The sequence below is a fragment of the Porites lutea genome, chromosome 14 (assembly GCF_958299795.1).
Source record: "Porites lutea chromosome 14, jaPorLute2.1, whole genome shotgun sequence".
Taxonomy (NCBI): domain Eukaryota; kingdom Metazoa; phylum Cnidaria; class Anthozoa; order Scleractinia; family Poritidae; genus Porites; species Porites lutea.
The window spans coordinates 1,906,249-1,929,935 of record NC_133214.1 but is presented as its reverse complement, the minus strand read 5'-3'; the positions used below and the strand labels follow the sequence as shown (position 1 = coordinate 1,929,935).

At 40.7% G+C, this 23,687-nt stretch overlaps 2 protein-coding genes and 1 pseudogene across 10 annotated transcripts in view; 2 read left to right on the top strand and 1 right to left on the bottom strand.

The window, feature by feature from the left end:
• The window catches only part of LOC140924589 (tensin-3-like), a 49,907-nt gene extending 37,704 nt beyond the window's left edge, over positions 1-12,203 (top strand). For 2 of the 9 annotated variants that reach the window (XM_073374606.1, XM_073374613.1), the window contains 14 exons: positions 1-942; positions 2,552-2,669; positions 3,299-3,589; positions 3,920-4,081; positions 5,638-5,840; positions 6,040-6,135; positions 6,691-6,828; positions 7,875-7,973; positions 8,171-8,248; positions 9,582-9,650; positions 9,876-10,044; positions 10,299-10,367; positions 10,467-10,505; positions 10,724-12,200. The exon at positions 1-942 is cut by the window's left edge and continues 393 nt beyond it. In XM_073374606.1, the coding sequence (XP_073230707.1) occupies positions 1-942; positions 2,552-2,669; positions 3,299-3,589; positions 3,920-4,081; positions 5,638-5,840; positions 6,040-6,135; positions 6,691-6,828; positions 7,875-7,973; positions 8,171-8,248; positions 9,582-9,650; positions 9,876-10,044; positions 10,299-10,367; positions 10,467-10,505; positions 10,724-10,856 (2,606 nt within the window). In that variant the 3' untranslated portion in view covers positions 10,857-12,200. Of the gene's footprint in view, positions 943-2,551; positions 2,670-3,298; positions 3,590-3,919; positions 4,082-5,637; positions 5,841-6,039; positions 6,136-6,690; positions 6,829-7,874; positions 7,974-8,170; positions 8,249-9,581; positions 9,651-9,875; positions 10,045-10,298; positions 10,368-10,466; positions 10,506-10,723 lie in introns of all 9 variants that reach the window. The other 7 variants (XM_073374609.1, XM_073374612.1, XM_073374607.1 and 4 more) reach the window with 7 other exon arrangements.
• A 3,244-nt stretch (positions 12,204-15,447) lies between these two features.
• LOC140924733 (uncharacterized) lies at positions 15,448-19,789 on the top strand. Its single transcript, XM_073374742.1, has one exon. The coding sequence runs from the start codon at positions 16,096-16,098 to the stop codon at positions 19,255-19,257; it is 3,162 nt and encodes a 1,053-aa protein (XP_073230843.1). The 5' UTR covers positions 15,448-16,095; the 3' UTR covers positions 19,258-19,789.
• Positions 19,790-21,337: 1,548 nt separating this feature from the next.
• Positions 21,338-23,509, bottom strand: LOC140924993 (apolipoprotein L3-like; annotated as a pseudogene).
• Between the last annotated feature and the right edge of the window lie 178 nt (positions 23,510-23,687).

The window sequence follows — 23,687 nt, the reverse complement described above, 5'->3', positions numbered from 1 at the left end:
TCTCTGCGCCTGGGGTCCCTGTGAGAAATACAAGCTTTAATGCGGGTATGCGGTATCAGAGAAATAATGGTGTTCCTCGTGTAAGCCAAGGTCATCACTTGTCAAGGTCTACGCCAAACAGAAGCCCTGTAACATCGACAGCTTTTTCTCAAAGTTACTCTTGGACTAGCAATCAAAGAACTGAAAAAATACCAAATGGGATCTTTGGAGAGTCTCCTTCGTTTGTTTTACATGAGGCACCTATATCACAAACGTCTCCGCCGTTATCACCACAAACATCGCCTAAATTTTACGCCACGCAAATTGCACCAAGGACCTTCAAAGCTACGACTTACACTCACACGACAGTCGGCTACAACCCTTATAGGTCACCCGGGAATGGGGATAGTTCTTCGGGTGGTTTCGTCACCAACGGAGTGTTATCGATTGCTGACGACTGGACATCGTCCCATCCTGGTAAGCAAAGACGTGGGCCTCAGGTCTTAGATTTCAATAACAATAAGTCTCCAAACGGTGTAGAGTTGTTTGATTTCGACCAGCGAAAAGATATCGAAGACGCGGGTACGTTACCGGAAAAGGGTAATGTCGCTTCAAAAGTAGCGCTGCTTACAGATATGTTTCAGGCTGATAAAGTGCAACCGGGGCATCATCAGAATCTTCGATGCCAGATAATACCGATGCCCGGTCTGACCAGTGTTTCCCCGTCGGAGGTGTTTAAGGAGATCTCTAATTACAATGCGCAGTCTCTGGCCCCTGGGGAGCTCAGTCACTCCACGGGAACTCTCTACAGCAGCAAATCACCGCCCAAGAAAATTGTGGAACTGTCGAAACACGTGCAACCCGAAGAATCTCCGCCTCCAGAAATTGATATTATGGCAGTCAAAGGGTCGCTCAAACATGTCGCACCCGCGCTTGAGTATCGGTCACATGACCAAAAGCCAGGTACTTCATGTTTTTCCCTTGTCACGCTATGCATTCGGTACTATCCGTCATGACATCCACTTTCATGTCACGCATGTTACTCGATTTCTGCGCTAGAACACAAAAGTCAGGATCTTTGTGGTTTTTCAGTGTCGCGCTGTCCATTTCATGACATTTCATCCACTGTTACATTTCGCTGCTTCGTTATTACTTTAATTCCAATAATTTTGGATGAATTTTGGTTTTGCACCTTTGAAGGGTAAAAGATTAGTCTTTTTATTGCATCCACTTTGAAATCAGTGGCGATCCGTGCAATCTGATTGGCTTTCAGCAGTGTGATTTATTTCTAAATCGCTCCTTTTTTTGCTCTAAGTCGCATCTGTTCCAAATCTCGTCATTCATGTTTTAAATCGCATCATTTCTGTTTTAAATCGCACCATTTTTGTTCTATATCGCATCATTTCTGTTTCGAGTACAAAATGAGGTGTAAAAGCCTTTCTTGTTTCGGCTTTTTAACAAACCGGCTACTTGATCAATAAAATATTGGTGCTGACTGAATTCTGCGATTCAAAATGGCTGTTATAAAGTGGTAATTGAACTACGTGTCGTGCAATTTTGGTCTGAAATCATACTTGTGATTTCGTATCGAACTCGCCCTGCGCGATCGTTTGATTTTGAAATCGCGCGTATGATTTCAGACCAAATTCAGGGGCACCCAACGTTAATTTTTGGAAAATATCTGTTCGGAAGACGATTTGAGAAACATTTGTTGTAAATTTCTTGCTTGCCTGCCTCTCCTAGGATTTTCTAACACCTAAAAAATGGTATAATTGCCTATTTTTAACGGATTTTTACCCTAAAAAGGTCAGCTAGAATTGTCGGGAGCCTTTTTTCTGGCTGAAATTTTCGAAAAGGTAATGTAAGTTTTGATCCCTACAATTTTCGGGTCACTAGACTTTCAGCTAGGAAATCCGAACACATGAAAAATTTTTTGGGGATAAAAATGTGCCTATATCTACCGTTTAACTAGTAAAATACGTTCAACAACGCCATGTTTAAGTGGTTTTGAACTATATTCTCGTTGGGTGCCCCTGCAAATTGCACTCCACTCAGTTCAATTACCATTATTTAACCGTTCCGTGTGTACCTTGCTGGCTTCTAGTTTAGACTGCTAACACTGCAGTTTTTCAATCAGCTCGTCTCGCGCGACAATACTGAGGAAAAGCGAGCGGAGAGGATTTGCTTACTGGTACCACAGTCCTAATAGACCTGAATAGACTTTTCCAGCCTCGCAGTTTTCTCGATGCAAGTCAACTCGCGCAAATCGTTAGGGATTAAGATTGCGCTTCCCCGCTCTCTCCCTTTAACGCTCCTCAAACACAAGTTTGAACATTCCTCCAAAAAATCGTAACATTTGAGGATTTTGAAGGTTCTTTTTTCAGTTTCGCAGGCCTTTTACGTGTAATGGAGCTATCTAAACTTGTGTGGCATTGCGTGACATCTCGTTACTTTCATCACGCAGATTTTAGCGATTTGAGGATTGTAAACAGTCCGTTTCAATTCTATAGCCAGTTTACGTGTGATAGAGTTACATAAGCTTGTGTGACATTGCGTTACTTTTGTCACGCAGATTTCATTGAGCAACATGTTACCCCTAGTAGCAGTATTGATGGAATCAGTTTGGATGAAGGCGTGGAATCCAAAGGCTCCACTGACGAAACCGCCATTCTTGGAGTGTCACCATCAGTGTATGTGAAGATTTTTTGTTCGGTATTTTAACAAATGGATTACCGTAAATTTCCGAAAATAAGCCCCTCCAAATGTAAGCCCCCCAAACCAGTAACGCAAAAAACCCTCCGTTAAATCGCCCCTCCAAATATAAGCCCCCCGGGGGCTTGTACTTGGAAAATTGCCCTCAAATACAAAGTAAAACAAAGCAAAAACGGTAAATTTACCTCCAACTACAAGGCTAGCTCAATCGAGTTTTAGACGCAAATTTCCCTCCGTAGATAAGCCCCTCCGAATATAAGCCCCCCCCTAAAATAAGCCCCTCAAAAAGGGCCTTTGAAAAAATATAAGCCCCGGAGCTTATTTTCGGGATTTTACGGTATTTGGGGAATAACTCGGGCGTTTCCGGACCATCCGAAATCAGAATTTTGAATCTGTGGTTGAGGTCCTAAAGTTATATCTTTCAAATAAAAGCTTGTTAGCAGTACTTGGTCAAGGTGATGCTTGATTCACGGAACTTATTGTTTTCTTCTTGAAAATCACTTGAATGGTAACGCAATAGGATTTCTCGCACAGACTGAAATTCCACTCATTAGAATCAAAGATTACTAGTGATTATTATTCTCCTAACGTTTTTCTCTGAATTCAGCAGCAGTGATGGCCAGACGGACTCAGCGTTTGGAGAGTCCATCATCAGCACGTCACCTTACTCCACACCGGTAGCGGGACACCTGTTGAACCGGTTTAACCAGGGTTCGACCACTCTAGAGCACCATGGCGAGGAAGCGGACGACGAATTGCGCCAGCGATCAGGGACCGATCGTTTCCGAGAAAATGCAGAAGTGCATGCGCAAGAGGCACGTGAAGATGAAGAAGCGGGATATGCGAGGCTAGAGGACATTTGCTCTGGGCAGTCCGGTCAGGCCAGCACACAAAGCAGGTAAATAGTCACCCACCCCACCCTGCTGCCAAACGTTGTGCGATAAATTTTGTAGGTTAATTTCTGGTCTTACGCCCCAACCCTTCTTCTCTCACATTCGCCCGTTTTGCAGCGTAGCTCGATTAAGCCATTTCTGAGTTCGTTAATCACTCATTTTCAAAACCAGGCTAAGTGCAAAACCTTTCTTGTGAAAATGAGTTTTATTTACATGAGAATAAAAAATCATTTTCATATCAGTAGCTTCGCGCTTAGCCTCGCATCGAAACAGAGGCTTACGGCAACCCGGAAATATCCCGATCAAATGATCATACATGGTGTTTACATTCTTAGCTCTGTAAGTGGTACAAGGAGTGAGACGCAGACCACCCTAATGAGTACACGCCCAGTAGATACTCTCAGAATAGAGGAGAGTGGTGAGAAGATAGTAGCTAAGGATTTATCGGCGGATGTGGAAGCTATTCAGGATATTCTATCGGAAATGGCTGATATGAGGTATCCTGTTTATCCTAGCTTACGTAGCATCAAATGATACTGAAACAGAATATGTGTACCCTGCGAGCAGAGGTTTGTCTTTTTGCATGGCTTTTAGCGTTTACGAAGTCATAAACCAACTACGCGAAAAAAGGCCTCGCGAGTGACTTCGTAAACGCTAAAAGCCATGCAAGAAAGCAACCTCTGCTCGCAGGGTATAATAATAATAATAATAATATTATTACTATTATTATTATTATTATTATTATTATTATTATTATTATTATTATTATTATTAAAGGCTAACACATTAAGATGCGTTAAGATGCATTAAGCGTAATAATAATAATAATAATAATAATAATAACTTTATTTTAGTGTCAATATATTTAGCTTGACAGTTAGATAATAGGGGACACTTTCCTAAGTACTTCCCTAAGTGTGATACGTGTGGAGAGAAGAACTCACTAAAATTGTTGTGAGTTCCAGCCAGGAGTTGAACCCATGGGGCCATATTGCCGTTTTAATTGGCGTTTAAGGCCAATTCTTTGTTTAAGTCATCAGTTAGTACCTTAACCCATATACAAAATGTTCCTGCGTAGAGTTGTGAAGAGAGACTAGGTATCAAGCAAATGTCGTCAGAGATTACTAACGACCAGAATTACGATTATAATTTCTTTTGGAATTTTTGCAGGGATAGCATCAAAACTTGAAAAAGTTGGCACAACTTTTTCAGGTTTCAGTCCAATCCACGTCCAACAACAACAACAACTTAAGCTTTATTTGCATGACCATAATTTAAGTTACAGTATTGTAAAAGCTTTAAGATAAATTTACAATTAATACTAATAATTAGAGAGATGAAGATTCGCGTTTACCGAAAACGGCAAACGTCAGACTCAAAAGTTGAGAATTTCTTAGAATAGAAAATAAGTAGATAAAAACAGTCCCGAACGATTGCTATGGTTAAAACTGCATAATACTACTTATTTTTGTGTAGAAGCAATAAAGAGTAAACGGAAAATAAGGGGAAAACTTAGTCACGTGGTACAAATTCACGTCTGCTGTTTAGCTAGCCTGCGTGGCAGGCGTTCGAAAGGGAAGGGGAAGGGAATTAGGGCGCGAGACCGCCCGCGAGGGCGGAGGGAGGATTGGCGTAAACGTGAATCTTAGTCTCTCTATTAATAGGGTTAATAAGCCAATTAAAAAAAGAACAAGAAAACGATTACAATAGTCAATCAAGTGTTATCAGTATGATTTGATAACAAATTATTACGTAAATCGTTACATAATGAGATAAACAATCCAATCCACAATCCTTGCAATCCGTTGCAACAGACGACAGGAAACAGTTTCAACGCTTAAGTATCGTCCCAGATAACAAAACTGGACCTTTAGTTTTGGAATTTAGTTGATACGATTAACAGCTTTAGCGTTTTGACATAGTCTCCTCAAAAGAGGGCTTTTACGTGCAATTTCTTTTAGTTAACAAAACGCAAGATTTTTTTGTGGCATTACCTAAAGAGTTAAAGGCACCAATGATTTCATATTGATAAATTTTGTTCTTATCTTTGCAGCGTCATCGCTCCTGAATCAGCTCATCTAAGCCGCTCCAGTACCCCACATAGTATATCCAGCGGAGGACTGGAGAGCAGGAGTCCTGTGCTGTCTTCAGGATCTGGTGTCTTTGAAAATGAGACACAAAGAAAGAAATCCCAGCCTCATTCGGACAAAGGATATGGCTCAACAACAAGCGTATCTTCTGGCTCTTCAGGCGACAGTAAGTGATATCTTATGGTATCATTGAATCTCGTGAAACCTGTATTCTCTTACTTCCTTTGGGGTAACCGGGTCTCAAATCATGCTGGGTAGGCTTTGCACTGACTCTAGACGTCATCTATAAATTATATTTATATTTGAAACATGATCTCATTTGCTATTCCTTCTACGTTAAAATATTTATTTTTGGACTTTTTCAGATGTTTTTCTATCTGAAAGTCCAAAAGTCCCTGGATTGAAGTTCGATCGTGACACTTCATCGTTTTGGTACAAACCCAATATAACAAGAAATGATGGTAGGTTCTCACCATGTTGGCATTTTGTTTAACTCTTTAATATCAACATGCATATTCTCCACACTGACTCTCTATAGTTCCTATGGTACTGATGAGGAGAATTTGTTTAACAATCAAGACATTTTTTACCTGTTGATGATTTCTTTTATACTCGTGACCTTCGTATTTGATTGAGCACTGCCCATCTTCCCCTCCCCTAAGCCAACATTTTGCCCCAAGTGAGAAGTAAGTGTTAAGGTTGGCTTAGGGGAGGGGTAGGTGTGGGCAATTTTACCAGAAACTTGTTATGATCGGAAGTTAGGTTGTGATCACATTCATAAAAACAAAGCAACATTCTTTCTTCTTCCCGTTAGGGTCTCTCCTTAAGGATCGCTATATTCAGATGTGCAGTTGGGATGGGAAAAAGTTTCACTTTTAAATAGAGTTTGGATCACCCAAATACATTTCAGAAGAAATCGCCGTTGAACCGCGTCTAGGAAACATGAGTGCAGGTTGTGTTATGTCGTTGCAACGGAAAATTTACCTATAACCTCGTTGTCATTCATTTGTCCTCAGCTATCTCCATTCTAAGAGACTCGGAACCAGGCTCTTTCGTCATCCGGGACAGTCAGTCCTTCCCAGGAGCCTTTGGTTTAGCTGTGAAAGTGGCGGTGCCCCCCGCTCACGTACTGCAGGGGCTTCAAGGAGATATGAGTAAGCTGAAAATACATGCCAACCTCGTTCCTAGGGGTTTTCCTGGGAACAAGGTTGAAAAACATCCGTTACGTATAGGCTGGGTTTCACTAGCTACGGAGTCGGAGTCGTAATCAGAAGCGTAGAACTTTACGATCAAGTGAAAACTAAGTTGTCGGAGTCCCAAGCAGAAGCGGAAGCCCAATCACAAAGCGTCGGAACGTGCATTGTGATTGGTTTATTCTTCCGCTTCTTCTTCCGAATCCGACAATCTGGTTTTCACTAGATCATAACAGAACAATGCGAAGGAGTCAGAAGCGGAGTCGGATGAAAATGGAAACGTTCTGATTCATCCGACTCCGATTCTGTCGCGCTTATGACTCTGCTTACGACTCCGATGTTTGATTTTCACCAAGTCATATTAAAGCGCTCTTACGACTCAGGTTATGACTTCGACTCCGACTCCGTCGCTAGTGAAAACCAACCTTCAAGTTCTCCTAGAGGGAATTTACGACTCGAAAAGCCACTAGCCCTCCCACCCCTAAGACCTTCCTTCGGGGTAAGGGAGAGGAGATTTTAGTGGGGGAGGGGGGAGAGGGAAAGGAAGTTTTCTTCACTTTTTCGCCTTTCTCTTCGGGGATCCGAGAGCGATCAATTGAGGTTTCTGCGTAACGGACCAGCTAACCCTCCCTTGAGTCAACATTAACACTTACTTCTCACTTAAGGCAAAATTGTGAGTAGGTAGGTAGTCAGTTACCGAGAAACCTTAATTGGTCTTCTAAACACCTGATACTCAGTCTAAAAAGCTACATAATACAAATCTTCCGTTGATTATTCCATCCCTAACAAGTTACTTTATAAGTGGCACTCTTAAAAAACACATCGCCTTGTTTTCTAATGTATACGGTAATAATAAAATGTGCTTCGCAGAGAGATCTCCAAATCAAGATTCAGATAAAATGTCGTAAATTATAAGAAATATGCAGCATAACTGTTACGGGCAAAAAGGAATATCAGGAACTATTCTGGAACATCGGAATTAAGTTGACTGTTTTCTTCTGTTGTAGCTAAAGTTGACCTGGACAATGAACTTGTGCGACACTTTCTTATCGAGACGACAAAGAGGGGAGTTAGATTAAAAGGGCTGAATGATGAACCCGTGTTTGGTAAGTCATACTACAGCTATACTTGTATTGTGTGGTCGCCTTTGGGGATTGGTCAACTAACTGCTTAAAAAAAGGTTAACCGTTTAACAGGGGTGACAAAATGTAAATTCTTTACACTTTACAATGCGATTTTCTAACGGTTTATTTCTTATAGTTTTGTGACATTCATTGTGTTTTCTTTCTGTTTGTTGCTTCAGGGAGTTTAGCAGCGTTCGTTTATCAACATTCCATCACGCCCCTTGCCTTACCCATCAGACTAACCATACCTTCGTGGGGTAAGTTAACAGTAACGAGGAGGATGTGTAGGCCATTTTAGTCGCTGCGATTTGTCGGCCGAGTTGGGAACAGTATATAAAGAAAACATTGCGAACATACAAAAACACAATGTAATATTTTCGGCGCGATCATTTGTAGCGTGTACCGTGGGTGCCTAATTCCTGATACCGTGGAACCCCCCTATAACGAAGTGCTACGGTACCGAAATGAAAACATTGTTCGTTATAGCGGGGTAGTCTCTATTATTGGGTTAACAGAAAAAATATTCGTTATAGCAGGGTAATTTGATAATTAACAATTACCAAAAATTCAGTACTTCTTGTAGAAAACATTATTTTTATTCATTTGATGCTGTAAACTGTAAGTGTAAAGCGCTGACAATCACGACATCAAATTCAAAAACACTTTCAATTATAGCAAGCTGTGATTTCTACTCAAATCACTCGTTTTTGTTGACTGCTGCAAGCGACTTGACAAAATTTTCGTTACAGCGGGGTAAATTGTGCGTTGAAACCGTCAAAATCTATTCATTTTAGCGGGGATTTCGTTATAGCCGGGGTTCGTTTTCACATGTTTTACTGTAATTCTGCCGGGCTTTCAGATGTTTTTCGTTATAACGGGGTCTTCGTTATACCGGGGTGCCATTGTAGTTCGTCTCCTGTCTCGGGAGTTTAATCAGGCCGTGCACACTAAAGTCAATTTTGATGTTCGTCAGAACGCATCCTGGTCTGGTGCCCCTGTGACACTAAGGCAGAGATTTTCGAGCTATCACAGGCGACTGCAAATTAGCCGCCTCTATTAATTTTATCAGGGGCACCTCGGCCGGAAAGCTGGACTCCTTCCGACTCGATTTCGTTTCCGTAATTGACGAACGCGGATTCGTAATCAATGATTACCTCTAATCCCTAACATTGAATACATAGTCTAGAGAAAATTTAGTGAGAGTTAATAGAATGATCATCTGATGTGAAAAGCTTTGATGTACAAACAAATTCTCTTAACCAATTCTTTAAGGAAATGTATGTAGATCAGTCTGGAGAACTTGTATTTGGATATTGGAGCTTGCGCACGGGGTATTTCATCCTAGGTATTTCTAGAAAGGACCTCTGTAGCCAGGGTCCGTAGCGTGTTACTGTAAAGTGACCGCTATTTTTAAGCTATTGGGGACCGACGGTTCGCGCTGACAGATCTTATCGTGCAAATCACCCAGCTTCTGGGTGACCACGAGAGTACTGCAAACGCTCCTTTGGTCATCCCATATTTTCTCTCTGCTGTCCACTTGTTGGTGTATTTACATGTTTTGAGTTTGTTTATATTTCTTTTTATTTCCAGACCTCTCAGGAGAAGATAAAACCCAGTCTGCTGACACAGAGGACGGTCAGTCGTGGCCAAAGGGTGCAGGTATCTGTCGCCACCGTTGTGGTGTGAAACATTTTCATTTTAACGACATCTCTGACTCTGTAGCAGTTTCTGTCTACTGATGTATGGTGCGTGTTGTTGGCTCGCTAATATATTGCACTATCCTCGCTGAGTTTTCTGCAAATTACCTCACTTATGTCAAGGATTGCACTCTTTATCAAAAGTTTGCTTGCACTGATTTGTTCTGTTTCCTTTTTCGACTTACAGTTGGTTCGCTAATGTATCTGGGGCAGTGTGATGTTGAGATGCTAACAGGTGCAAGCGCTATACAACGCACCGTTGAACGCTTGTCAACAGAGGACGCTGCTAAGAAATTCACCACTGTAAGCTTCAAGGTTACACCTCAGGGAATGACAGTGACGGACAATGAACGAAAGTAAGATTGGCTTACCACTTCCTCACAATACCATCTCCTCAAACTTTATACCAGTGTTCGATTTGTTTTGTTCCATGAAATACCTCCTTTATTGACTACATACCATAGTATTACATGTGTTTGGTTCCTTAAAATACCACCTACTTAAACTGCATACCATAATACACCATGTGTCATAATAACTGTATGCTGTATTCTTCACACATATCTTATTTTTCCTACAACATAACCCTTCCCTGTATTTTTCTCAACAGAGTGTTCTTTAGACAGCATTTCCACATGAAGTCTATTCTTTACTGCGGCATAGACCCTAGCGACAAGAGGTACCATCAACTCTTTTTCTGAGAAGAAGTTCTTTGTAAGGAGATTAAAGTTTCTTTAAGGGTTATCTTGAAATCTAACCTGTTTGTTTTTTCTTGTAGATGGGACTTGAAAACACCAACCTACTGCGGGAAATCAAAGTAAGTTGGTTCCACTGCAGTACTAAATTCCCGCAGTCTTCACATTACAATTCCCAAGATTATTTTATCCTCTAGAATTAACAAACACAAACACCACCGCAATCCCTTACCTCTACCTTAATCTTACGTCCCCACGTGCCTGTTTTGCATTTTACTATTCCATCCTCAATCACGCTCCTTCATATTGTAACCTTCCCGTTTTATTTTCATATTGCTAGATCATTTGGTCTCGTTTTACGAAAAACAGGAGGAGTACACAATGAATGCCATCTATTTGGAGAAATTTCTAAGGACTGGCCATCCAGTATCCTTGTTAATATACTAAACAGATCCATGACGTCATCAACGTAACGCAGCGTCACGTCTCACAACAAATGTTCGGTATGGTAACGACATCTTCATAATAGCAGTACGTAAAGGTCGCGTTATTGTTATCAACTCATATATGCATCTGTGAGCTCAGGTTGATGCCTCTGCGGTAATGAAGTAACAGAAAGGATTAAGCATAAAGCTACAGCAGTAAACAGATTTCCACTGGAAGGATTTCCTACATATGAAAATTGAGCTTTTCAAAGGGATAAATTCTAACTTTCTCCAGGTCAGGAATAGAAAACTGCAATGAACAGCCTGTTCATGTTGAATAATGTCAAAGAAAAAGCTCCGTGGTTGAGGGTCGCGTTTGGGAAGCTGTGAATATTCAAGGGCAAGTTGTGTATACATCGACCTACATCTAACACGTGTATGAATAGAGAATTTTCGAGAGGAATTTGATATAATTTTATATGTAAACATATATGGCGCAATATTTGCCACAAGTAATCTCCTATTAGGAGAAACAATTTAGTCGTAAGATTGTCAAAGTAGAAATACTATAACAGAATACATATACATATATTTTATGCTTTGGTTTTGAAATTGCATGATCGGTACTTGCGAAAAAAGAGTTGCTCTCGTGACCAGGTCTCCCTTATCAAGAAGGATCATAAGGACGGTAGAAGCAACTTTAGGAGTAGCCTCCCTCGCTGAAGGTTTCCACTTCATCATGTCGGCATAGGAGGCTACTTTACGAGCTGAGGAGCATCCTTGAGGATGGTACCTCTGGGATGACAATTTCATTTTGGGTCGTTATCCGTTTCTGGGAAACTGCCCACCTGCCTCTCCCCTAAGCCAACATTAACACTTACTTCTCGTTTAGGTTAAAATGTTGGCATAGGGGAGAGGTAGGTGCGCAGTTACCCAGAAACTTATAATCCAGAATTTTAGAGATAAGTTTACATTGATACTAAAAAGGGTTTTGGTTTTGATTGAAGCCAACCTCAAAAACTGGTAGCCTGACACAACGGCCGACATTTCCAGACGCTACCATTGATTTCCCCGGGAAACGAAGTCTGAAGAACGAGCTCAGAAATTCCATACTGATGACGTGTCACTATCCAGATCTGGACAGTGACACATCATCAGTATGGAACTGATTTCTGTAGTCGATCCTCAGAAGTCATTTCGCAGGAAACCAGTGGTAGCGTCGGGAAATATCGACTGTTTTCTCACTCCCCAAAACTTGGGGAGAGAGAGAAAAAGTAATTTTAGCCATGAAAATTATAGTGGCTGGTCTAAAAAGTCGAGAAATACATGAGAAAAATGTAATTTCTTCTTTGCAACCAGTTATCACTATTACACAAAGAAAGACATCATATTGTATTTTTATAAACATATTTTTGAGAAGAGAAAATTAATATTAAACGAATTAATATTTTTCAGTATTTTTTACATGCTTTTTAATGCACCTATCAATGTAAATCCCGTGGGGGGGGGGGGGGGGGGGGGCGGAGTGCGGGCAAGGGGTGGGGATTTGATGCCTGAGACTATCCCCGCTGTCGGGCTTTTGATCGTGCGAAGCGACCCCGGGGTCGGGACATTTGACTTTGACCGACAGAAGCCTGGTATTCCTGGTATCAATTCAGAAGCAGTTACCAGGTCCGTTCCTCGAGGCTTTCTGAAAGTCACGCTGTTGGAGAAAGGTCATCCTCGGAGACCCAGGGGCAGATAGTGGGGACGAGGGAAAGTCTAAACGGGCGGAAAAATGTGGCGCGAAGAAAAGTAAAGAACGGCGAGAAGAGCCCCTGGGGACAATGTCTTACGATACCCGTTCCAAACGGTTGCCGCCGTTCTGGCTTCTCATTGGTGCAAGAAAAACACAAGTTTTCTGGCATCAATCAGAAGCCAGAACGGCGGCGACCGTTTGGAACTGGTCTGGTAAGACTTCTCGCCGTTCTTTACTTTTCTTCGTTCCATATATATTTTTCCGCCCGTTTAGACTTTCCCTCGCTACCTATATCTGCCCCTGGGTCTCCGAGGATGGAGAAAGGTATGAAGTTTTCATTTGTTTTAACCGCCATAATCCGATACTTTAAACTGTCGTCTAAACAGATAATGTCTATTTTAAGAAAGTTTGTATCTTCAAGTTCCCATCTGATTTTAAAACTCGATTGAAATCGAATTCCACCATGAAAGTCAGAGGATTTTTTACGAGTCACTTATCCGACCTGTTCCGACAAGTTGAACAGATGTTATAAAGCGTTTTACGTTTCATTAATATTATAATAGCACGGTCAATCTTCCTGGAGGGATTTTGTTGTTCAAAATAAGAAATGCTAGTGGAGAGAGAAAATACTTAATTACAGCGAGTAATTTAACGAAGCTTACGTTAACCTTAAATAAAAGTAGTAAGAACGTACTTTTGAAATGTTCTTTTATTCGTTTTATATAGTATTATAGTATTGTTTGTTTAGATTTTTTCCCCTGGGGTGGGGTCTTTTTTGACACTTTTGATTGACCTTTCATTTCCCACCCTGGGGAATTTGATCAAAAAATTTTAAAATTTGTCAAATCCCCACCCCTTGCCCGCACTCCCCCCCACGGGGTTTACATTGATAGGTGCATAAAGGGCCCGTTTTAATCTTCCCCTTATCTCGTACCCAGATCTTCCACGGCCTGAGTGGGATCTGGGTACAAGATTAAAACTGACTCCATTGAGTTTTACGGGGTTCGACTTGACTGACTCTTGCTCACAGTAAAACTTTAAGCTCTTGAAGAAAACGAACCTGTTTTTACTTTCATGTGTACACGTGCGTAACTGGGAAAGTACAAACTTCAACCTCATCCCGCAAGGCTTCTCGGCCACATTCCGTCTCAGAGCTAAGGCACGCATCTTTTCATCTTTTCAGCTATTGTCGATTGTCTTAACCTATAAAGTGAACTGGCTTTTTCATTTTTCTCAGCCTGTCCTGGCCTAATCTTCATCGGGGAACAATGAAAAAAAAAAAAAAAAAAAAGAGTGAGAGAGACACGAAGTTCTTTGGCCTGACTCGTACGCAAGACCACGCAAAAATAGCAACAGTTAACATACATACCAAATATTGCACTGTCAGAAGTAGTCAAGGTTGACCAAATTTCTTCTCTGGAAGGATGAAACGTGGTTTAATCTCGGCTCTCCGTTGGAAACGAAAGGATTGTCGCCTACGTCGATGTATAAATTTTCCCAAATATTCATGATACGTATAGCTGCGCATTTCTAACAATAATACCGAATATTCGAGATGCGAAAACTTTGACCTGACGCGAATGTTCAACAAACAGTGTTTTCGTGATTCAAATATACCAAGGAGCCACTGTTGACTACATCTAAATCATTTTGCTCGAGAATACAAAAGTTAAATGCAAGCATTTGTTGTTCGTTAAGCAAGGAATCGAGAGACAGTCGACATGCAAGAAATAATAGATTTGGTCTCTCTTAAAACACTCCACTGGTTCAGTTATGTGGCAAATTTCTGTTGAATTTTACTCGGAATTATCCTACCAGCAATCTTTCTAGACATTGAAAACAGCGAACCGAGATTTGACTTTCGTTGTGGCTCAAATGGCCACAAAGTCTAAAAAGTAGGGAAATATACGAGGAACATGTAATTACTTCTTTCCAACCAGTTATCACTATTAAAGAAAAGACATCAGATATTGTATTTTTATAAACATGTTTTTGAGAAGAGAAAATATTAAACGAATTAATATTTTCAGTACTTTTTACATGCACTTTAAAGGGCCCGTTTTAATCTTCTCCTTATCTCGTACCCAGATCTTCCACGGCCAGTGTGGTATCTTGGTACAAGATTAAAACTGACCACACCGAGTTTTACGGGGTTGGATTCGACTGACTCTTGCTCGCCATAGAACCTTAAGCTTTTGAGGAAAACGAACATGTTTTTACTTTCATGTGTACACGTGCGTAACTGGGAAAGTACAAACTTCAACCTCATCCCGCAAGGCTTCTCGGCCACATTCCGTCTTAGGCCCTGTTTACATGTAGTGGGGGACCCCGGTCTAGTGGGGTAGGTTTCTTTTCTAAACTCACTTTTTCATTTTTCTCAGCCTTTCCTGGCCTAATCGTTATCGGGAAACAATGAAAAAAAAAAGAGAGAGAGATTGAGAGAGACAGGAAGTTCTTTGCCCCCACACGCCCGCAAAAATAGCAACAGTTAATATACATACCAAAAAAGTTGCACTGTCAGAGTCAGCCAAGTTTGACCAAATTTCTTTACTCGCTTTCCCCCGTTTTTGATATTCCTTCTACCCAAGGACAATTACAGAATGGAACAAACTCCCAAGGGACAAAGCATTGTCTAATTCACTGGCTGCTTTTAAAAAATGCAATTTCAAACATTTATTGACACTTTAATCCTGTTTAATTACTTTGCGCTGATAAGCGCCATTTCGGTCACTTTTGTTTTCCTTTGTTTGTTTGTTCGTTTGTTTTCTAGAGTGGTCTAAAATGCTCAATATTGAGTGAAAGACCTAAATGGTAAATAGATAAACTAAACTCGCTTTTTCACTTTTCTCAGCCTGTCCTTGCCTAATCTTCATCGGGGAACAATGAAAAAAAAAAAAAAAAGAAAAAGAGTGAGAGAGATAGGAAGTTCTTTGGTCTTACACTCACGCAAAAATAGCAACGGTTAATATACATAACAAAAAAGTTGCACTGTCAGAGTCAGCCAAGGTTGACCAAATTTCTTCACTCGCTTTTCCCCATTTTAGATATCGCAGTTATCACACGGTGGGAGAATGTGTCGGATTTTGGGAGAAAAATGCATATTTAAACCTCGTTCGAGCAAGGATGGAACGTTTAATCTCGGCTCTCCGTTGGAAACGAAAGGATTCACTCTTAAGGCAATTTTTAAATTGCCACAAATATTTCAAAAATGGTACGTATAGCTCGTAACACAGGTGTGGCTGTCACGAGAGCCTGTTCCCGGGCGAGTGCAGCAGAGAATCCTATGCTTCATGTTGAATGATTGCTCACAAACAGAAAGACTCTGACCAGTTTATGCGCATTTCTAAAAATAATGCGGAATATTCGAGATAAGAAAACTTTGACCTGACGCGAATGTTCAACAAACAGTGTTTTTGTGATTCCAATATACCAAGCTGCCACGGTCGATTACATCTGAATAATTTTCCTCGTTCCATTATTTCTAATAGAAGACAAAAGCTAAATGCAAGCGTTTGTAGCTCATAAGGGAGAAATCGAGAGGCATACAACATGGACAGTCTTAAAACTTTGCTTGCTCCTAAAACACTCCACTGGTTCAGTTACGTGGCAAATGTATGTTGGTTTGTGCTCGGAATTATCCTACCAGCAATCTTTCTGGACATTGAAAACAGCGAACCGAGATTTGACTTTCGCTGTGGCTCAACTGGCGACAAGGAACTCATTCGTGGAAAGTGTTACGAACAGTACGAAAAACAATACAACAAATTCCCTGTTTATGGATTCGTGATTATTGACTTTCTTGTAACTGCAAGTGTTTGTGGAATATACTCACAAGCGGTGAAGTCGAAAGTTAAGGAACTTGAAAACAACCCTAGAAACGAGGATGATGATGTAGAAGGGCAAACTCCCCGGAAAAAGCTATTCAAAGCGTACTGTTTGCAACTTCTTGCTAGATTTGCTCTCGGGATTTCTTTTGTCCTTCTACAGACCAAATTACTTTATCCTCTCAGCTTTCCCTCGAACTTCAATTGTAACTTAACGAGAGACGGGAAGTTTTCAGACATCACTGCTAGTGGGTCTCTCAACGGAACACAAACGCAAACGTCATATGAATGTCATAATCAACGAGCAGCTAAGAAGACCTTCTGGGCTGATGCCGTGATCCTTGTAACTGGAGTGTTCGCGTTTCTTGTTTTTATCGAGTCTCTTTATTTGTTATGGCGCACAAAAAGAGTAGAAGGGTTCACGGAGGACCCGAAATTTCATAAATATTATCTGAATTCGAATACCGACAGACATACAGACCCAGAACAAGTGTTATTAACAACCGACCCGTCAATCAACCGCACTCCTCAAACAACAATCGAAGAAACATTAGTAGCTCCTTCCATTGAACAAATGAAGAAACATGTCCGAGAAGTCACCAAACAACCTTACAAAGATCTTAAATCACCTTTTGATAATCCAGACGAAGAAAGAGATCTAAAGCTTGACGAAATCTTCACCAACTTGATTTTTTATGAGGGGAGAGCTGACTACAACTTTTCTGGAGACAGAGGGGAACAACTTAAAGAGTACCACAAAGCCAATGAAAAATTGCGACCAACACGGCCAGGAGATATTTTCGATCCTGAAAAGCAGAAGATTCTTGTTGTCGGTCGTCCTGGGATTGGAAAAACCATGTTTAGCACAAAGATTCTTCGCGACTGGGCGTCCGATAATTTGTTGAACAAGACACAAAAATCACAAATAGATTTTAAAGTCGCTTTTCTAGTTAAGTTGAGGATGTTCAACTCTACGGACAAAAAAGAACTAAATCTTCGCGAGCTTCTGGATCACTCAGAGTGTTCAACAGCTTTATCTGAAGAGGCCTGGAGCTACATCCGTAACAACCCAAAGCGAGTACTGATTATTTTTGATGGATTTGATGAATATTCTGGGAAGAGTGAATTTAATAAGGATGACGTTCCGTACAGAAACAGTGAAGAAGAGAAGATGCCTGTCCATTTCCTGCTGAAGAAAATAGTATCGGGAAAAATTCTTCCCTGCGCGACAGTCTTAATGACTACAAGGCCTAATGCCGTGCCATGTATCAGAAGTCTTGACTTTAATAGAACAGTTGAAATTCTGGGATTTACAACTGGCCAAGTGGAAGATTATGTAGAGAAGTTTTCAAAGCAGGGGGACAAAGCAGAAACCATAAAGCAACACATTACAAGTAACTCAAACCTTCTAGCCTTCTGCTACATCCCTGTGAATTGTTACATCATTTGTTCGTGCTTGTTACAGTTGCTTCGTAACACTACTGGCTTTACTAGCCTCCCGACAAGACTGACAGAAATATACTCAGTTGCAATAAAGATGTTTTACTTTTGTTACGATGATAATCAATATCGCCACGATAAAGCCGAAGGTCAACCATTTATTCTAAAGAAGTTTAAGGAACTTTCTTCCGATGTGCAAGATGTGTTTGCACGTCTGGGAAAAATTGCCTTTGATGGAATTCAAGAGGGAAGACTAATTTTTGAATCACACGAAGTGGAGAAACTAGCGAGTAATGGCTTGTTCCACCGTTTACCTGATAGTTTTAGCGGTTTAACGGAAGGACGAGCACAATATTGTTTTATGCACCTGACGATACAGGAGTTCTTAGCAGCGAAGTATTTGGTGGACACGTACAGTTCCGAGGACCTGCGGAATTTTGTTTCCGATCACATCCAAGATGGCGCGTGGAAGGTTGTGATGCAGTTTGTGGCTGGACTGCTGGCTGAAAAAGAAGGACAGTCAACAGATATTTTCAGCGACCTTCTTCCCTCAAAAACGGGTACTAGAAAAGTTGAAATCGAGATGAATGAAGATTCAGAGGAACGAACTAAAACACTGACCTTTTGGCCAGCTTATGAAGACAGGTTATTAGTGGTGAGGCTATTCAATTGCATGTATGAGAACAAAGCCTCTGATCGAGAAGTTCAAAAGAAACTGGCGAAAATTGGTTGTAATGCGCTTTATTTTAGTTCGTGTAACCTGTCACCTCTCGACTGTTTAGCATTAGTGCATGCTCTTAAATCTGTTGAAGGAATTTTGTATTTTGATTTAAGCTTCAACAACCTTCAGTTGCTAGGATATATTGAGATTGCGAAGTTGTTACCTGGCAACCAACACAATCAGGGTTTTTGCGAACTAAAAAGTTTAGACCTCGATAGCAACAACACAACTGATGAAGCAATTAAACATTTATGTACAGCACTCACACACACTAACTGCAAACTAAACAGCTTAAGCCTCGCGGATAACAACATAACTGATGAAGGAGTTAAAGATTTATGTACAGCACTCACACACACTAACTGCACACTAAACCTCTTAAACCTCGCGCTTAACAACATAACTGATGAAGGAGTTAAACATTTAGCTACAGCACTCACACACACTAACTGCACACTAAACAGCTTAAACCTCGGGTATAACAACATAACTGATGAAGGAGTAAAACATTTAGCTACAGCACTCACACACACTAACCGCACACTAAACAGCTTAAACCTCGAGGGTAACAACATAACTGATGGAGTTAAATATTTAGCTACAGCACTCACACACACTAACTGCACACTTAACAGCTTAAACCTCAGGAATAACAACATAACTGATAAAGGTAAAAATCTCCTAAAATCAATGAACATAAACTGTGAAGTATCTTTCTCATTTTGAATTTTGATTTAGCCGCCAACAACCTTCAGTCGTCGCTAGGATGTATTGAGATTGCGAAGTTGTTACCTGGCAACCAACATAATCAGGGTTTTTGCGAACTAAAAAGATTAAATCTCGCTTTTAATCAGATAACTGATTAACACCACACTAACTACAAACTAAACAACTTAAAGCTGAATCAATATTGCTTTTTCTAAACTTAAAGCTCAATAAGATAACTGATGGATGTATAAAACGCTTCACTAGCAGCACTGCACTCACACATACTAACTGCAAAAGAAACAAAGCTTAGACCTTAGAGCTAACAAAATAACTCAGCAAGGGAAAAATCTCTCAAACGCAAGGAAAATAAACTATAAAGTATTTATCTAAGCATGTGTAAATATATTTTTCTGAACAGCAATAATTTGAGCTGCATTCTTAGACATTATATTTTCGATTTTTTAAAAAGAAGTTTTAAAGTTTTTTATTAGTTCGGCAATCAGGTAGCTTCTAAGCAATCTCCAAGCTCTTCTGTTTCTGTTTATATATTGTTTTGCTTTGTTTTGATTTTTTTCAAAATAATGGTGTGGGTTTTTGTGAGGAGAGAAAATTTGTTTGGTCATTACTATAGCTTTACATAGTCACAGGGTGTGATTTGAACAAACCAAAAGAACTAAAAGCTAACAAGGTTTAGAATAGATTACAGTTTACTAACTTCTAAAAAATCTCCACTTATCGTGAAGCCTAGCGTTAATAACAATGTGTCTTAATGACCCATAATGCCGAAGACTGGAACAAATTGATGGACATTTACATTTAACTTAGATAACTAAACATAGAGCTACATATGAAAAAATTTTCCTATAGGAATGTAATTAGTATAATGATTGTGATAATGCTCCACTGATACACAGTTAGCGTCACCATAGAATTATATTTTGTAGTTATTGCTATCTTAAAGTGACTGATACATCATGTTTAGCTTTCCTGCAAGTATTCAACCTTGTATATAACTTTATTTTTTGATATGAATAAAGTTCTGTTAGACCAATATTATAGATGTCGGCCTGGCCTCCCTCCTTAGTAAATCAATCTGTGCATCCAGCAAAATGCAGGGCAAACTGCTTTTGGGACAAAAACGCAGAGAAATGTCTAACAAGGGGATTGCGCGGGGAGGGGGACGGAGAGTATGTGTTCCTTTTTAACGCATGAATACTTTTTCTTCGGCTGAGAGGTAAAACTTTGTATATAAACCGTAACGGATTCAGACCCGCATGAGATGTTTTCGAGGTGGAGCGGTTGTTTCATGACCAAAATGAAGTGTCACAGCGCTTCGGGTTTGGTCACGGGAAGGGCTCCCTATTTGTTGAGGTTAAAAACCGTTTTTTGACCAAGTAGCAAGATATCCTGCCCTCAACATTTTGAAAGCAGCGGCCTTACTGGCAGTCAGAAGCCGAGGCTGATTTCAACAAGTCACCTTCAGAAACTGTAAAGTGCCAGCTAACACACCTGCTAACATAAGAAGTAACAATTAAGCGGAAATCCAAGATCCCCGGTGAAACGAAACTGGTATCAGGGTGCTGTTCAACAAAAATGCGAAAATGAAGTTTGGGTGCGAATGTGCCGCTGAGTCCTTTAATTCCTGAACATGTTTAAGATAAAATAATCCGTTCTTTTCGCGTTTTCGTGACCCAGTCTCCTACTCATCAGTTCTCTTTGGCGTCACGCAACGGTCCTCCAGTTTTGGGGGAAGACATAAACATGATAGAAGCTCTTTAACCCTTAAGAGTGATCAACGTCAGGAGCCCACAGAGTGGTCATGAGAGTTAAGGACATGATCGCATAAGATGATTCCAATTGATACTTCAACAAATTCTCCCCCTACTTCCATTGAAAACGTATAGGGATAACAAATGAAAATTTGAATTTTGATATTAGGGTTTAAGGGGTTAAGGAGTAGTATTCCTAATCCGCTCTGGGATAATAGCTTCCGCCTACACTCTCTTTCCTTGTTCCGCCCTCTCTGGATATTTGTATAAGTGTTTATGGACTCATGGGATTGTAGTTTCACCAAACCTAACCATTCGTTTATGATACACATTTTAATATTATTTGACTCTTTACATTAACACGATACAGTTACTACATTTACTACAACATGTATGACTTTTTCCTTTGCGTGAGTCAAAACGTTACATCCTAGAAGGGGAAAATTTGACGTGCATTTATTTTTTATTGTAACAGCGTCGTCTGCAGTAATATCTCCATCATTTTCAAAACCTTTTTGTTTTTGTGTTAACTATCATTTGGAAGTAATATTTCTTTTTCTGTTCCTTGTCGTTTATCTATGTCATCATTTTGTTTATCCTGCTCGTTACTATCATCACTGTCTCGATTCTGCTCCTGTTCCTTATCATCGTCCATCTTATTATACGCCTCGGTAAATTTCTCATCAATGAAGCTCTCCACCAAACCTTGGATCTCCCCTTTATCTGGGCATTCAAGTTCGTCAAGAATCCGCCGGATATCTTGTACAGCAGCAGATGTGGATCCACGATGCAGCTCCAAGGATGATTTGACGAGTAACGTGATATCCAGCGGCAACAGAGGCGACGCTGATTACAGAACCAGCAACGTGAGCCGCGCGCGTCCCCGCAGTAGCCGCACTTCTGGCTACAGCGCCTGCAGTAGCGGCTGCTGATGCAGATTCTGTGGCTGCGGAAGTGGCTGCTCTGAAGAACCTGGCACCGAATTCTACTCTCTCTTCGGTGGACGCGCCGATCTCTTCATAGGATATCCGCTGACTAAGAAATTCAAATCCACTTCCTTCTAATTCTCTGAGCAAAACCGCGTCATCATGCAGCGGTTTAAGGAACTCTGCTAAGCTAGAGATGAAGTTCTATAAGGAATCTAACTGTTTTTGGAGCTCGTTACAAGCTTCACGATCGTCCTCAATTGCCGCTTGCACGTCTTTGAGTCCTAATTTTTCCAAGATTATTTCAACAACTTTGGAACCAGACATGACCAGTCCCCCCGCGCCGCCAATTCCTGCCCCTACAAGGGACACTACGATTCCGGCCCCAAATGTAAAGGGTGCAGCAATGAGGCCCGCAACTGACAAGATCTCTCCGATGGTACCCATGGATGCTCCTGTTATGGTTGAGATATTCACGTTTCTGTGATGTTCATGTAGCTTTGTGGCTAGTTCTTCTAATTGTTCTTTAGTGCGCGTTCTTATTGGTATCCAGCTTAGAAAAGTGTCGTGTAATTCCTCTCGAAGTTTGTGCAGTTGATCAAATTGCACAGTGATATGGTTAACGATGAATGATTCGTGGTTTTCGAGTATGTCACTGCTATCATCCTTGTTTTCCACCTCTGTGGGTACAGCTACTGGCCAAAAAAAGAAAAAAAGATCAATGTTTCTTGGCTAAAGTTCTCTGCCACAATAATTCACATAGAAAAGTGGAAGCCACATTCCAGTTAAACATTTGGGCAGTTTTATTTTGCGCTTCGAATGTTGCGATTAACAAGAAATGGCATTCACCTACCTGCGGTCAGCTCTCAGCTTTTTCCAGGCGTTTAGATAGTGGAGAGTGCTACGAAATGGAGAGCGAAATGTTATTGAATGTTGATTAAAATGGAAAAATCGTTGTTGAATCTGATTTATGCGCAAATGTTCGTTTTTTCGCCTTAATGAATGTATCGTCGCACTGTTAGTCGCCGTTTCACGCAAATGAATGTGCATTTTCTCTTAATGAACATCAAAAGGTGTAATCCCCCCCCCCCCCCCCCCGCTCCCGCGCGCCCCTCACTCGGGTATCCAAAGCCTTGCAAGAACTAGCCTGCGGTGCAGGCGTCTTGGGTGGGCAAAACCTTGGTCGTGTTCGTTGTGTTGTTACGTTGTAGCCTCCATCTTTGATTTTATGACAGTGGAAGATTGGGGAGAGTCCTCTCTTCGGGAAGTTTCAACACGACGCTTTCCCGAGCAAATTGCGCGCTCAAAGAAAACGCCTGCACTGCAGGCTATGCAAGAACAGGCGGGAAGCAAAAACAAAAGCCAAGCACAGGCAAGTGCTTTTGTCGTTAAATATCATCTATTCACTGTTTTATCTCTTCAATGTAATGTTTAATTGTTAACAAAAGTATCTTGTTGTTGGTGCTTTGCAATTCACGGCTTGGAATCACCTTGGTGTTTGAATCTGTCAGTGACATCACAGACCACTACAAATTTATTGGCACAATACACAAACAGATACACAAACAGATTCATTTCCTATACTAAAGTTAATTATTTCTTTTACTTATGACGTTCATCGAGAATACATGAAACGAAAACGAACGTCTATTCATCTAACCTAGAATTCCAGATCCAATTCCAAATTTTTCGGCTTACTTGACGTGTGAGTCATGAGACACTTTTGAACCAATGAATGCGAAGATTGAGAAAA